Source organism: Euprymna scolopes, chromosome 22 (genome assembly GCF_053919585.1).
Source record: "Euprymna scolopes isolate OS-2025 chromosome 22, ASM5391958v1, whole genome shotgun sequence".
Taxonomy (NCBI): domain Eukaryota; kingdom Metazoa; phylum Mollusca; class Cephalopoda; order Sepiida; family Sepiolidae; genus Euprymna; species Euprymna scolopes.
In genome coordinates this window covers 30,934,501-30,951,891 of record NC_136503.1, presented here as the reverse complement: position 1 = coordinate 30,951,891, position 17,391 = coordinate 30,934,501, and the positions used below count along the sequence as shown (strand labels likewise).

The 17,391-nt window shown below is 33.0% G+C and overlaps 1 protein-coding gene across 1 annotated transcript in view; it reads right to left on the bottom strand.

Moving 5' to 3' along the window:
* LOC145243945 (myosin-I heavy chain-like) overlaps nt 1–17,391 on the bottom strand; it is a 101,290-nt gene that overhangs the window by 71,916 nt on the left and 11,983 nt on the right. Inside the window, exons 3-7 of the mRNA XM_080107073.1 lie at nt 17,019–17,155; nt 14,132–14,301; nt 6,883–7,060; nt 4,737–4,811; nt 522–606 (exon numbers count right to left, since the gene is read on the bottom strand). Coding sequence (XP_079963199.1) covers nt 522–606; nt 4,737–4,811; nt 6,883–7,060; nt 14,132–14,301; nt 17,019–17,155 — 645 coding nt within the window. The remainder of the gene's footprint in view (nt 1–521; nt 607–4,736; nt 4,812–6,882; nt 7,061–14,131; nt 14,302–17,018; nt 17,156–17,391) is intronic.

Genomic DNA, 17,391 nt, shown 5'->3' with positions numbered 1-17,391 from the left:
TTTTAAAAATTCAAAAAAAAAAAAAATGTGCAAGTGAATTGACATGTGTTCCTTTATAATTTATATAAAAAATTATTCAGAAAAAAAAGAAAACAATGTATTCTGTGTTGAATTTTCATTGAAAAAAAATCTAAATTTTTTAAATTAATTCTTTTTAGCTTTAAAAAGTTAAAAAAAAATTTACTAAAAAAATTGTTTTAAAGTCGTCATAATTTGTTTTATTTTATTTTTTATTCATTTTATTTATGATGTGTTCTAAAAATTTTCAACTACTGTGAAATTTCGACGGGTTCTGCTAGTTAGGTATTAAAGTACTAATTACTATCAGAGAAGGGCTAATAATTGTACTAAAAGGTAAGCACAGAAGTTTACCATTTCTTTACACGTATGACTAAGTCGTTTGATAGCAGCAAAGCATAGACAATAAGCAATTCATTTTGTGCTTCACTTTTACAAGAAAAAAAAGGCAATGAACCAAGAATTGCTAAAAAAGCATAGAAATATTTTTTTAAATGACTCACTTCTTTCTTTGTCTGTCAAACCAGCCAACATTTGATAAAAGATATGATAGTTGTTTGAATGGTTCTTTGATTCGGTCAGTCGAGCCTACAAGAATAAAAATCATTTTTAAAGAATTTCTTTTAATTTGGTTGGTCTCTTTTATGCCATATCAACCCTTTGTCCGTTATTTACTACAACAACACAATATCAAAAAAAACAATAACTGTATTCGTTTAGCTTGTTTATTTTACAGCATATCAACCTTTTTAAAAGGTTATTTAGTGATGAAATGACAAATGTTATAAGTAATTCACTGATTCTCTTTTGCTTTGACAATGTACAAAATCAACTAGTGTAATATGTTCTGTTCTTTATAGTTCCTTTTAAGATATTAGATTTAAGAAAGTGAAATTTTGGAAAAATAAACTTCTACTAGTTACATGCAAAATGAAAAGCCGATGCTCAAAATGTATAAACATTTTGAGCCCTCCCTTTACTTAAAAATTTACCAAAAGTCAGGAAATTAACCAATTTTAATGAAATTATCAGTATTTATCAAATAATGATCATGGAATATAATGAATCCATTATTTTTATTGGAATCTTAGTAAAAAATCTATTATTTTGTTTAAACAAAAAATACCTTCACTAAAGTTATGGTTTTCAGTTGTAAAAAAAAAAATAAATGAATTTATTTTTGCCATTTTTTATGAAAATAAAGCATTGTAAATTGTAACAATTAAAAAAAAATTTTTCAGGAACATTACAAAAAAAGCCCCTAAAGTTCTTATTAATGAAATCGATATAACTCAAAGAAAAATTAATTTCTCAAACTAACAATATAATCATTGAATTAAGCATTGTTTATTTAATATTTTCACACACAAAAGAATTATAATTGCAAAAACTAATTTCTCTTTCTTTTAAGATTACATTTTTATATGTAAGATTCTAATATTTTCCTTACATGAATAAACGTATAATTTTCAGTGAAACATAATTTTTATATAATCTAAAAGAATAAAAAAAATATTGACAAATTTTAAAAGCAGGAACACGAAAAAATAATTAAATTAAAAAATGGTCAAAATTATACTAACATTCATGATAGGAATGTACAGATGCATCACTGGAAAAAAAAGAAAACCAGTTGGTTTTGTATCCCCTCCCTCCCTCCTTCAAACACCCGATGTCATTTTCAGATAGCCTTTAGACTTTCTGACATTATGGGCTTTAGAACTCATGCTAGACAAATTTTTGTTCGTTTTTATTGTGCGAAGCCAGAATCTCTCACTTTTCAAGACTAATTAAGCTATTTTTTTGTACAGACAATGTGTTTGTTCTTTTTTTTTTTTTATTCAATATGTTAGGACTTTACTTTATTAATTATCCTTGAAATAGTCCCAGAAAACTAATATTTATCTTTCAAGGAATTTTTAAAATGAATTTATTTACTTTCAAAATTTAACTGAACTTGTCAGTTTCCGAATGTCGAAATGAAAACATTTTTCACTATAACTTTTTTTTCACGTGTACGAATATTTTCTTTTCTTTTGGGAATTAACTTTAGGCTTTAATCTTTCAAATACAATCAAAAAGTAGTCGGAAACCTACAAAAAAATTATGATAAACCGGCTTTCAAAAATATGTCCGCCTATCTTTTTTCCGCCATTAATATTTACTATATATATGTAGGTATTTAATTATTATAGTAAAAAAAAAAAAATAATAAAATAATTATATATATATATATATATATATATATATATATATATATATATTATTAGTAATTTATAAAATATATATGGCTATTAAGCTACACTGAATATTCCGCGTTTTATCCACTCGAGGATTCTTCAGGCTTATGTGCATAAGCCGGAAGAATCCTAGAGTGGATGAAACGCGGAATATTCAGTGTAGCTTAATTTTGGAAATTAACTTTAGGCTTTAATCATTGAAATACAATCAAAAAGTAGTCGGAAACTTACAAAAAAAATTATGATAAACCGGCTTTCAAAAATACGTCCCCCTATCTTTTTTCCGCCATTATTGCCTGTACCTAACTTCTGCCTATGCAGGTTGTCCTAGAAAAGTCACAAACGGGTGAATTCCACTCTTCTTAGGTACCTCACCTTCAGAATATGTATTTAATATATTATTATTTGAAGTACATTAAATTATGAAGAAAATATTACATAATAAATTAACATCAAGGAATCATAATAAATTATACATAAAAGAATAAAAACAGCCATCAAAATAAACAATTAACAAAATGCTATTTTTCTAACAGCTGACTACAATATTGTCGTCTTCAAGTCCGATGTAAACAAGTTCTTATTGAACCGTCCTTGTAAATAATCTACCAAATTTCCACCACAAACGATTACTACACTACTGTCCTAATGACTACCATACACACATTAACTCTTATCCTCAACTGGCCTCAGGGCCTTGATATGTGGTGACAATAGCTGTCATACAGATGTTCTTTTCGTCTTCTTAAGGTTTAAATAATAGAAGAAAATAAAAAGAACAACACAAACTCCATTATTTGCTCTGGGATTTGATCAACCTTTTACAGCAATTTATATATATATAGGTTCACTACATCTTATTCCAACTTCTGTAAGATGGCAGAACCCTAAAAAAAATAGTGTCCATTAACTTTATCGTCAAACTCTCAAGAGGCTGTAGCTTTTCTGTCATATACTTCCTCCCATGACATAACTTCCTGTACACGTTAGCGCTAACTTAAGTCTTTTGAAAAATAAAGACAAAACATTAGCTAAATCAAACCAACTGCTTTGATTGTATGGTACTATTTATTCATGTTTTTTTTTTACCACCTATTCTCAACATAATTGTTGTAACCAAAATTATCAAAGACAACATTAAAACTCCAGAATAGTTAATTGTGTACATGAAAAAGTAAGAAAAAGGAAAAAGAATGCATAGTTCTTTGTTTAATCATAAAATGACTAATTTGTCCACAAGGCTACTACTACTACTACTACTTGGTGGAATCAATATTTGTGTGCCTTTGTTAATCAGATGAGTCCAAATCTTGTAGGGAAATATTCTCCCTTACAATGATGATTAATTAAGTAATTTAACTTTCAAAGAGGACAATACTTATTTCAGATGAATATGGATTGAAAATTGTTATTCCTTGTGATACCATGATATACTTCCATCTGGAATAGCTAGGACTACTAAGAAAGTTAAGAATCCATGAATGATAAAAATTACATTAAAAATGACACGTCCATTGTACTTTACAGTCCAGCAACACAATTGCACTTAGCCGTCAACAAACTGAAATCAGGATAGAGAATTCAGAAAATATTGAAAAAAAAAAAAAAAAAAAAAAAAACAACAGACATCTTTAATTTTCCTAAGCTGAGGAAAAAAACAAAAAAACATTCATATGTCTTGATTTCTATCTAAAAGTAAATCTATTTGTTAGATGTAGAAACGCAACAGAACTTGACAAAGAGACTCACAGCGAGGAACAGAGAAGGTTGTTAATTGGGATTGACAAGAGAACAATCATGGCATGGTGACAAAGTTGGACTGAGAAAAGTCACAAATGACAGAGTTAGTTTTAGCTGTGATTTTGAAGGTGATAAATGCAAAGCCACTTGCAACAAGACCCTAACCACACAGACACACACATGCACATCCATGTCTAATAAGTCACTTGTATATAATGTTTGGATCTGTGAATTGTCTTTATTATGTATATAAACTGTGGTGGACTATGGCTTTGGACACAACCGACAAAGAGGAACAGGAAGAATCATGGGACGTGTTTGTGGTGGGGTACACCCAAATAAAATGTATAACTAATTAGATATAGGGTAACATTTAGAAAATTGTCAAAATTACTCAAATTTAGTTATAGCCTATAAAGTTTTGTTCACAAAATCTATTTTTTTTAAGATCTTCACACAATAAATGTTTAATGCAAAAAAATAGAAAAAAAAAAAGAAAAAGATGGAGAACTAATTTTTTAAACTTATAAAATTTCTTTAGTTTTTAAACATCTCTTCTTTGGATAACTGATGCTTCAAATAATAAGTCAGCATTTTCTTTCCAAATTATTACATAAAAAAAACACAATTATGAGTGAATAATTTTTCTAAATTTTAGATTTATTCTTCCAGGGTGATACCGATTTTCCATGATACGTTGCTGAATCAGTAAAGAAAGATCATCAATTTAATACTTACATGATCAATATAAGCACAACTGATTTTGGTTTTGTAGATGGCAAATTCACGAATGTGGTTTTGGATAAACAAACCCTGGTATAAAAAAATACTTCAAAATTAAATTCTATCAATGTAAACAGAACAACGCAAAACATCAAAATGTAAAAGATTAAACAGAAAAGATTAAACAGAAAAGATTAAACAGAAAAGATTAAACAGAAAAGTAAAATGGAAATCTTAATTTTTTTTTATTAATTTAGAAATTCCAATCTGATTTAGAAATACTCCAAAAAGTTTGGCTGAAAATTGATAGATTTGTGCGAAAAATCGAAATTGTTGAATTTTTTTTTATAAAAAAAAACATTAGTGATATTAAAGTTAAATTCATTTATTTTTGTCATAGAGGCAAATTAGAAAGGGGAGGACACACACCCATTTCCCTCCCTGATGTAAAGCTTGCATGCAAGGCAGGATAAGCTGCTAGAAGCAGCTTATCCTGCCTTGACAGAGTTCAAAATATACTTCGTAGCTTAGTGAGGGATACCCTTTTCTCTTCCTTGCAACCTCTTTCCCACAGAAGAGATGTTGCGAGCCTATCTTTGTTTTATCATTCTTTCCATGGCAAGTGCTTGTCTGAACTCCAATCTCTATTGACTACTGTACACTCTATAACCCTTATCCTCAAGTGGCCTCTGGGCCTTGATAAGTGGGGACTGCTATGTAAAAAAAAGAAAGTAATACAAACCATATTTTTCTAAAACAGAAATATTCGTTTCTTAGAGTACAGTCAGGTAAGCAAGAAACAGGGAGGGAATTCCAAAGTCTAGCAATCCGAGGGAAGAAGTTATTAGAGTAGAAGTCTTTACGATATCTAAAAACCTCTACGGTGAAGGGGTGTAATTTTGTTGCTAAACAGGTTTGTTGAGAGTATGTATGTTGGGGGGGGGTACAAGTGTGAGAAGTTCATCAGAGCACATTCTATGTAAAACAGGCATAGGGCTGCAACACTGCGATGATAGGATAAGGGTTGGAGCTTAGTTGACAACGCAAGACCTATTAGATTGGAGACTTTTTTTTAACTCTGTCCAAGTGTAACAGAGCTATATTTAGCAGCAGCAGCGGGATAACAAATGACCTTGCCGCTATGCAAGGTGACATCACAGTCGAGGAAGAGAAGGGAAAGAAAAAAAAATGGAGAATAAAAAAGAACCATGTGGCAAGCAAGTTGGAAGCACATGTCGGTGCAAGAGGAACTTTTAAAAGAAAATTTGAACTTTGAACATTCAAACTTTGAACAAAAAATAGTCGGATGACCATATGTTGTGGGGTGAGCTGCAGACATAGCAACAGAGAGAAAAAGAGAGATTTCAAAAACCTGCATGGTGGGACAAACAACGAAGTGAAGACGGGTTGGCATTAGAGATTTGAAAGCCATGTAGTGACAGGACAAGCAGACATGTTGGCACGGGAGAAGAAAAAGCATGTGTTCAACATGGCAGAGTTTTGTCAACTACATAGTGAACTAAGAGACTTTTAAAACAAGATGCAATGCGTTATTTTGGAAAGTACCATGAATAAATGCCTTTCATTTCAAGTGAGTTGAATTTCTTTTTATTTTTTTATTTTTTGTGCCTTTGCAACTGTCTCTGCATGCAATGTGTGGGTCCGTGTTAAAATGTTACGACAATGTTACACAAGAGGGAGAGACTCTTGGTGGATGCACCAGTCCAGATGTGGCAACAATACTCCATGCACGGGCAAATGATGGTTTTGTAGAAATAAAAGATACACTCAGGCGTTTGTGTTTTCAAGTCTTTCAAGTATTTTTGTTCAGGTCAATATAGGAAAAATGAAAATTATGATCAGTGATCCGAACGTGCATACACTGAAAGATTTTAGCAAATTTTCTTGTACAGTTTGCAGATCAAGTGTTGACAGCAACTTTGTATTCTGCAGAGGAGGTGCAGTAGACTGGAAGGAAGATTAATCCCTATTGAAACTATCTCTGTGGAAAGTGTACTGGTACTCCTTGTCTAATTACAGGCTGTTCCATAATAATAAATAGGGGGCATGCATGAATTTAAATACAACATATTTTATTCCGAAGCAACACTGGGGCCGATCTGCTGGCATATTAATAATTAACAAAGGTGTTGTTACTTACCACACGGCTACTGCTTTGGTTCCCAGCTGTTGAAACGGTAATCAGCGATCGGAGTACAACAAGGGCTGCAGATACTTTGGAAAAGCAGCTTGTGTCTTCCAAGCCGCGATTTGTTTGCGCAAATAAATAATACAAAGCTTGGATGGCATTGTGACTTTTGCCACTTCCGTTTTCACCACTAATTTTCAGAAAAAACAAACAAACAAAAAACAAACAATAAAATCACATACTTGCAATAAAAATATGTAAAGTTTTCTTATTTTCTTATGCATATATTACTGTTGAGACGATTAATCAGAATTGGAATCCGGAATCGCAAAAATCAAAACTTTTGGTGGTATCATAAACGGTATCGGAAAAATGTATGCCTATTTTCCGATGCCTGAAACGATTCTTTTTATTATTTTATATTTGTTTGTTTTTGTTTAAAACTTAATTTTCCATAGCTTGTGTTAATGATGAAATGATCAATATTTATTGATTTTTTAACTATAAGAACAAATCTATAGATCACACTCCAAAGTGATTCTCCTTACTCTTTTGACTCCCAACGTTTCATCTACTAAAATTTTAATCACATGATTACAATGTAGCATCAATAAAATAAACCATTCGTTCAAGTGTCGCTTGTTATGGATTTAGCTGAATACGATATTAAAAATCACTTTATTGGTACTTATGCACTTATGTTACCAGGCTAGCGGGTGTATTGTAACTATTCTGTACTTTCACCTAACAATTTAATAAACAAAAAAAATATTGTAAAACTTGAATTTGAGCCCGGTAACAGAAGTGCATTAAGTACCAATAAAGTGATTTTTAACATCGTATTCAGCTATATCCATAATAAGCAGCACTTGAATGAATGGTTTAATTTATTGATGCTACACTGTAATCACGTGATTAAAATTTTAGCAGATGAAACATTGGGAGTCAAAAGAGTAAGGAGTTCCTCAAAAGTATATTTTTACATTTGCAAAAATATATGCACATATTACATGGGTTTTTGCAGTAATTTGACCCACAATATATATATTTAGACATTTTAAAAGAATCAGAATCAGTAATTGAAGATAGAATCGGTAATTGCATCGGTATTGGGAAAAATTTTGGAATTGTCTGATTACTAATATATATATATATCATCATCATCGGCGGTCACTCGTGTCCGAGTAAAACTGTCCTCCGTTGTGGCTTCTGTGGGTCCTCAGGTGAGCATAGAGCCCAATCCTAGACCCAATTTGTCTTGTGCAATTTGGGCAGATAAAGGTAGTGATGGTGGGGTGGGGTTGGGTGTGTCTGGTTAATAATCTGTCCTTTCTGTGCTTGCGTTTATCCTCAGCAGCTTGATTTAGGTCACTACTATAAAGCGCAGCACCTTTGTGGACAGCGCTCCTCCATGCCAACCTGTTCCCAGCCACGTCCTCCCATGTCTCAAGGTCCATGTGAAACCGCTTTAGATTTGCTTTGATGTTGTCCTTATACCTCATCTTTTGGCCACCCTGGGCACGCTTTCCCTCAACAAGCTGAGAGTAGAAAATCTGTTTTGGGAGGCGGAGATCCGGCATTCAGACAACATGACCAGTCCATCTGAGCTGGCGTTGAGCAACAGTAGCGGTGATAGTGGGAATGTCAGCCTCACTCAGGACGCTGGTGTTGGTGCGTCGGTCCTTCCAACTAATTCTGAGGATTTTTCGGAGGCATCTTTGGTGGTACGTCTCCAGGGTTTTTACGTGCCTCCTGTATGTGGTCCAGGTCTCCGATCCATAGAGAAGAGTGGGCAGCAAGACAGCTTTATATACCATGATTTTGGTCTTTGCCAGAAGGTCACGGTTCTCAAATACTCTCTTCCTTAGCCTTGAGAAAGCCCCACTGGCACAGCTGAGACGGTGTTGTATTTCATCATCTATGTTGGCTTTTGATGATAGGATGCTGCCTAGGTATGGGAAGTGGTCCACATTTTCCAGTCTAGCGTTGTCGATGGAGATGTTTGGGGGTGAGACTGGAGTACTGTTTGGTGGTGATTGATGGAGGATTTGGGTTTTTTTTATATTAATATTAGTCCTAGCTGTTTGTACGCCCTCGTGAAGGCAACCAGTGTACACTGTAGGTCCTCTTCTGAGAGGGCTACAAGGGCGTTATCGTCTGCATACTGTAGCTCCATAATGGATATGGTGTTCGTTCAACCTTTGGCCCTAAATCTGTTGATGTTAAAAAGTCGCCCGTCAGTTCTGTACATAATCCGAACTCCATGGGGAAGATATATATATATATATATATATATATATATATATATATATATATATATTAGGGATGGGACGATTCCAGTATTTTTACCGATTGCAATACAATTACCAATTCCGTATTAAATTCCTGATTCCGATACAATTACCGATTCCGATTTTCTAAATCTCTACATATTTAACTATAAAGTTGTTATATTTCATGATTACCGTAAAAACATGTGTTAAATGTGCAAATATTTTCTTAAACGTAAGGATACATTTGTGAGGTATGATCTATCGGTTTTGGTTTTACCAATAGTTTAAAATCAACAGATATTCACTATATTCGTATTACTATAAGGGGTAGAATATATTTCTTTAAAGAAAATTAAATAAAAAAAAGCAATTAAAAAAATCTTTGTTGGCATCAGAAAATAGCCACCAATTTTTTCCGATTCCAATACCCCCAAAATTTCCGATTTCCAACTCCCGATTCTGATTAATGAACCCAACTCATATATATATATATATATATATATTTGTACTAGCTGTATTCACCTGATGTTTATTGTGTGAAGATATTTTTCTGGTCTGAATGTTTCTTGAGGAAAATAATTTTAAATATTGTATTGTTTACTATTTTTGTCTTAAAAAAAAAAAATTAAAAATAACATTTCCAACATAATGTCAAATAACAAAAAAAAACTGTTAGCACAGTGGTGGTCTTCAAAAAAAAAAACACTAAAATTCGGGACTTAAGCTTAAGGAGGTCTTAAGAATAAATTGAAATTCAGGGAATCTTGTTTAATTGGTGTCCAATAACTATGAATCAAACTTGATGCAAATCGTTAATGTTTTCATTTTCAAAAGGGAGATAAAATTACTCTATTTTTTTTTTTCTGAGAAATCCATGAAAATTTGTGATTAGTGGTTGTTTACGTTATTCAAATGTTTGTGAGCTTAGGAAAGATCTGGTTTGCTTCTCAGGATGCTGAAAATGTTCTGCTAATTTGGCAAAAATTATAATTATATCAAACTTATCGCATTATTTTTTGTTTTTCACAAAATCCACTAAAATTTGTCAACAATGGCTGTTTACATGAATTATGCATTTATTTTAAATTAAATATGATGATGATGATGCTAAGTGGTGGCATGGCGGCTTCATGAATTCTAGCACGTATCAACAATTTGGCATCCTTTTTTATTTCAGGAGGTTACTGTTTATCAGGGTCTAGAGGTTAATAAGTGTTAGGTAAATGGTGATGTTAGGTAAACGCCGGGTATAAAACATTTATTTAGTTATCATTTTATCTAATTGTCTATGTAAAATGTTTTTGACTCCTAATGAGGGTGTGAGACGAATGAATTCGCCAATCATTTTTATAACCATCGGCTGTGCTAAACAACCAATGAAAACGTTTCAAAATTATGATAAAAATTGCCGAATTTTGGATTCAATCAGTTAGCCGTTAACTACGCCACAGACAGCATTTGATTCTTGGCCGCCATCTTGGTTATTGATCTGAACTACGCCGCCATCTTTGTTCAACACAATGTCTCAAAACTTAACAGGTTATGGGCCCAGCCATCGTCTTTTCTTTGACGGATCAGAATCTAAATTCGAATTGTGGCAGGAAATATTTCTGGGATATCTAAGGATTCAAAAACTATACAATCATACAATCTCCAACAGAAAATCTAAACGACCCCGAATTTCTTGAAAAGAATGAGACTGTTTTTGCTGAACTGATTCAATGTTTAGACGATAGAAGTCTGTCTCTGATTATAAGAGACGCATTGGATGATGGACGAAAAGCATTGAACATATTAAGAGAACATTATTTATCAAAAGGGAAACCGAAAATTATATCTCTATATACAGAACTAACGTCTCTGAAACGTAACGAGGATGAAACGATCACCGACTACGTTATAAGGGCAGAAACAACCGCCAATGCCTTAAAACTCTCAGGTGAAATAATAAGCGATAACTTGTTGATATCAATGACCCTCAAGGGACTTCCAGCAGATTTTAAACCATTTATAACTGTTATAACTCAAAAAGACAAACCCATAAATTTCAGCAAATTTAAAGTGGCAAATATTTCTGGGATATCTAAGGATTCAAAAACTATACAATCATACAATCTCCAACAGAGAATCTAAACGACCCCGAATTTCTTGAAAAGAATGCGACTGTTTTTGCAGTTACGAAGAGACTAATCGTATGCTCGTGGACAATAATAACTCCAGCAATATTACGAAGTTCAAAAATGCTTCTCGAAAGCAGACACAACCAAATTACACACCTCACCGCAATGTGTTCCTCAAAAGTAATTTTCCCAAGAAAAAGAATAAAATTATCTGCTATAATTGTGGACGATCCAACCACAAAAGTTTCCAATGGCGATATAAACGCTCTAAAATGGACTCCGTAAAAAACATTGAAAACTTTGAGGAAGAACATACATTTCTATTCACAAGTAACTTTGACAATACCACAAACGGTAAAAATCTCCTTGTAGACTGTGGTGCTACAGCGCACGTTATCACCAAGGAATCTGGTTTTATTAATTTTGATTCAAACTTTAATCCTCAAAGTCATTTTGTCGAACTTGATGACGGTAGTCAAATAAATGATATAGTCTTGAAAAGAGGCGATGCTAAAATATCCCTAAAAAATAATAAAGGCGAAATCTGTAACTGTATTCTAAAGAATGCTCTGTTCATACCTACATTTAAGCAAGACATATTTTCTGTGCAGGCTGCAATTAAACAAGGCGTGAATATACAATTTGGCCAAAATAAATCAAAATTGATATACCCCAATGGAACTGTATTTGACATTAAAGAAAATGGCCGACTATATTATTTAAAAAGTATGGTTCCCTCAAAAACTGCCTGTCACGCCTTGGAAACCTGGAATAAAATTCTAGGACACTGCAATACAGCTGATATTAAAAAATGAACCAATAAAATAATAATAATCGAAATGGACATAAATAAAAATATAGGGACCGAAACAAAATCTGCCATCTTGGTTACTGATCTGAACTACGCCGCCATCTTTGTTCAACACAATGTCTTAAAACTTAACAGTCTATCTATCTGATGAAGTAAACAACAGATTGAAATGATAAGTTGAGCAAGATGCATGTGCAGAAAGGGTCAAAGGGTAATGTGGTGACAGATATCAAACTGGGTGACTGATCAAGTTGCATTGGAAAGTATGCAAATGGGGACCGGAAGTGATGTGTCAAGGGTTCCGGTTTGAAGAAGCCAAGTTAATTTTAGTGAGTTGGTTTTGAGATGCCAAAGAGACAAGATGAGTTAAACAAATCTCCTCATAAGGGAGCGACAGCCAAAGATCGTCATCCAATCCAGTTCTGCTGTGGGAGTAAATAAAGAATATATATATAAAAACATACAGTATCTTGTGTCTATCTTGCATGCAGCTTGTTATAACAGAATCCAGTTCCCCCAAGACATTGGCGAATCCTACAGGAGGAGCAGCCTAAGACAGATATGTCGTCATGTTTGTATATTCTATGTTCTGACACAGATGCACACACAGAGACTAGACAGCCCATTAAAAAAGAATTAAATAGTTAAGATAGTGCACAGATAGATAAGAATGAGATACTTATATTTTAACAAGGAGACAACATGATCAGTTGTGGTGGAACTTAGGTAGGGCTCAGTTATTTAAGAGGATGGCTCAGCAGGAACTTATTTACATCAAATTTGAAAATGACTATGCTATTGTCAGCTAGGAAGCAGCCCCACAGTATTGTGTACCACAGACGGAGAGTTCTAGGAAAGAAATTCTGTTCATGGAATTTTTGTTTAGTTTTAGGCACAGATAGAGAGTAAAGAAAATTGTTGACAGTTGTGGTAGCTAGACGAGTATTTCTTGTGACTGTTTTACGAGGTGAGGGGGGAACCATAGAGTGGAGGTCAGTCGAACATCTACCATAAATTAATGATAGAGCAGAGAGAGACTCACAACGTCTCTTCTGTGCAAAAGAAGTTGGAGGGAGTCGAAAAATTCCTCATCACTATATTTCGAAAACGGTTTTGTATCCTATCAAGGCAGGAAAGGGTGATCATAGGCACTCCACCCTAGATATGGCAACAGTACTCCATCTTAAGACATATTTGACTCTCATACAGGTAGAGGATTGCATCGAGAGTGAGATATTTTCCTGGAGCAGTAGAATGATCCCATCATTTTTTCAGTGACTTTAGCAACAGATATGATGTAGTTCTTCTATTTCAGGTCAGGAGTGATGGTTAGTTCCAGAAGTTTGACAAAGCTAACAGTTTTATAGCATCACTTTTACTAGGGATGTTGGCAACCTTCACATGGTCTCATTCATGAGTAAATGATTCATTAAGAAAAGGACTTTCAGCAAAACTAAATGATTTAAACTATCACAACTTGCCATAAATTAAATTGCATTTATTTTTGTTCTATGTCGTGGTATCCCACCATTACGCGAATTCAATATTCTGTCTTGGTATGTGTTTGCTTGTTGAGCATCATTCATGATCATTTTATTGGCATTTATATCGCTGATATCTTTCTATTAAAGATTCTTTCTAGAAGAATATCGGGTACTTACAGGAGGAATAGGTTGACAATAAATGAAAGTGTTTCTGCAGAATGAACTGGGTTTGAACTTGGTACACAGGTTGTCAGTCCATTTCGTCAACCACTGAGCCTCCACCACCTCCTTGGTGATGCTGTCTAAAAATTCTTGTGAGTTTTTGATTGTCTGTTTCTGCTGACTATTTTCTATATTTCATTGATACAAAGCCATACGCAAAGAGTTAATCTTATAAAGGGAAGCAACTTTAATGTTTCACAAACTTTGATTACTTTCTGTTTTTCTTTACATTAAAAATGAAAATGGGTTATTATTGCTGTCAATAAAAGATTCCCCATAAAGGCAAAAAATGGATAAATAATAAAATCTTCAGAAACAAAAGGCGAATGTGGCCAAGATCGGTTTACTTACTTAAAGATGATCGTCTGAGGATATTTCGTATGAAAAAGCTCCTGAAGAACTTCAATGACTTTGTGCTTCAAGAACTTTGAATGGCTCTCATCTTTATTTGTTTCCAGTGGCGAAGTACAATTATTCGATGTGTAAGGATTAAGGACAATTAAAGATGGTCCAAGCCAAGTCTGTCAAAATAAAATGTGATAAACATTATTTTTTTCAGAGAAAAAGATGGATATTTTAAAAAGAAGAACAGGTCCAATCTTATGATGCATTACTTTGTCTTTAGGATGAAAATGTTTCAAATTTTAGCTTGGCAGGCAAGTGCAATTATTAGATAGACCACGTGTCAGCTGCAGAAAAAAAAAACTGTTTTCATCAATTACAGATGTTTCAATCAACTACATTTTATGACTTCTTTGGCCATATTTTGAAATAAGTAAAAATTAAATTTGAATAAAATTACAAATACAACATTAACTAATCTGGCTCATGACAAAAAAAAAAAAGCAACAACTACTACTACTGCTAGAATTACTACTGCTACCACCACCATTTTAAAGAATTTTCCTTTCTTCCACTGTGTGCCTAACATCAAACGGAATTTATTTCCCAAAATTTCCAACCTGTGAAACATGTTGCAACAAGATTGTTTACCTGAAGCATGTAAGATAGTCATCTTAAAAACTTCATGTCATAAACATACTCCATGTCATAATTTTTTATTCATTCTATTTATTATTTTCAATCCTCTCATAATATTCATCATCTTTCAACTATCAATCCTCATTCTTTTTAGCCTGGTGAAGTGGTGACTCATTAGTAAAAAAATAACATACAACAACTTCATTTCATGCAAACTCTTAAAGTATTAATTCATTAAAAATATATTTCATTAAAAAATATATTAAGTAAAAATTATTATATTTTTAATATATTTTTAGTGAATTATTATATTTTTATCTTTATGTATTTTATGTTTCATTAAAAATATATTCCATTAAAAAAACATAATTCATTAAAAATATATTACTTAAAAATACAATTCATTAAAAATATATTTGATTAAAAAAATAATAATACATTATCACTATCGTTTAACATCTGTTACTATACTAGCATACGTTGGACGGTTTTGTCTGATAACTTCTCCAGGCCTCATTAAAAAATATAATAATTCATTAAAAATATAATAATTCATTAAAAATATAACAATTTATTTAAAATATAATAATTCATTAAAAAAGTAATGATTAATTTAAAATATTATAATTCATTAAAAAATATAATTATTCATCAAAAATATAATTAATGAAAAATATACAAATTTTAACTTTTTTTTTAAAATAATAACATTTGCAACATTTTTTTTATTAAAAAATGATGATATTGTTTTATTTTTCTGATTTCATGGCATCTCAATCAAATTTTTGATTATTCAATGTTGAAACATTTTTAATTTATTTTTTTCAAGTTATTCACCTCAGAAAAATATTGCTACTGACATATAAGGAGTTACTGTGGTAAAAGCCAGATTTATAGTGGAGGCGAGTGATGACCAGGGGAGGAGCAAATGCCTATTGAACACAAGTTATTATTTTACCAATAAAGGTTTAAATTATAGGATCTGTGCATAATTGCATACAATAAATCCTATAGAATTTGGCTGATGACATAAACTGCGAGGGTATCCATCACACCAATTATTGCAGAATTTTTTTTTACTTTTTCACCCTCGTGTAATGGGGTATGATCTTGCACAGTCGGGAGATTCTATTTATAAACAATGCTGCTAGGAACTGACGAATCAAATTAATTCACGTTCTGCTCCCAACCAATCAGAAACCAGAATTGCTCCATAAATATTAAACCTTTTCTGTAGCAACTTTGCATATGTTTTATTCGTGTCAATATGGGAAGAATCTTTTGCTCTGTGGATTCCAACTCAAGAACTGCCGGGACTTGTGTAGAACAACGAACCAGTCACCTCTCAGGACTTGTGTAGAACAATGAACCATCGACAACTGTTTTGCCTACTGCAAACCAGTCACCTCTCAGGACTTGTGTAGAACAACGAACCATCGGAAACTGTTCTGAAACTAAACATAGCTTACACTTCTAGAGCTACTATTTGGGATTGTGTCTAACAGGGGACTGTGGGAAACTGAGCAGTGAGATGTCTGTTCACATTACATTTAAAATTTTGCAGGTTAGTACAGTCAAGGAAGTAGGAAACAAAGAGGGAATTCTAAAGTCTACCAGTCTGAGGGAAGAAACTATTAGAGCAGAAGGCTTTCACTGCTGCATATTCTGGGGGTTGTGTCAAGAAGATGCTAAAATAAGGTAGAAAAGAAGTAATGACAATTTTTAAATGCTTGGATCCATTTTCCTTCATTAAGAGTTGCTCTTAGCTAGATTTTCAAAAGGAACACGAGGGACTCAAAGATCCCTATTTATCTAAATTCTACATACTTCTAAGTTCTTAACTACAACTGATTCAAATCAGTCTCTATCTAGTCAGGTGACTAGCTCAACCAATTCCTTACCTTCTCTCATACACCAGGTGACACTTATCCTTGGGTCAAATCCTGTCCTTCAAACCTTACAATTAATCCCAAAAATATTCTAGTTAAAGCAAAGCAAATTCGTATGAACCAGCATGGTACAAGTTTTTTTGACTGGCTTGATCCTGTTGTTGACATTCTTTCTAGAGGGACCACATGAAGGTTGCCAGCATCCCTAAGTGAAAGCGGTATTATGGAACCAACTGAATTCAAACTTGGCAAACCCTGGTATTTATCCACTTAACCATCTTCACATCTTCTAATTCTAAGTAACTCGAATGGTACGCTAACCATGAAGCCCCGAGATCAGTCGCAGGAAACAAACAAAAGCTCCTTACTTCCAAATGTCCTCGGATAAATCTCTGGTCAAGACATCTGATGACGCATTCCATGGAGACAGGATATTTGAGATGAACCACATCCGACACGGGTCGATCATTGGCACTCTTATTAAGCAGGTGACTAGATCTGTTTGCTATGAAAGAAACAAATATGTGTTAACAATGAATTTATCTGGTTAACAAACATCAACAGAAAATGAAATAAAGCAAATTTGTTTTAATTTTTCATGTCTCTAATAGAAACACATAGGAAGAGAAATGTCACTTGTAGCATTGTCAAATAGTATGTTACATGTAACGTATCACAAAAAGATCATGTTGCTAATAAAATTGACACATGGCATGTCACTTGTAACAGTGTCAAATAGCA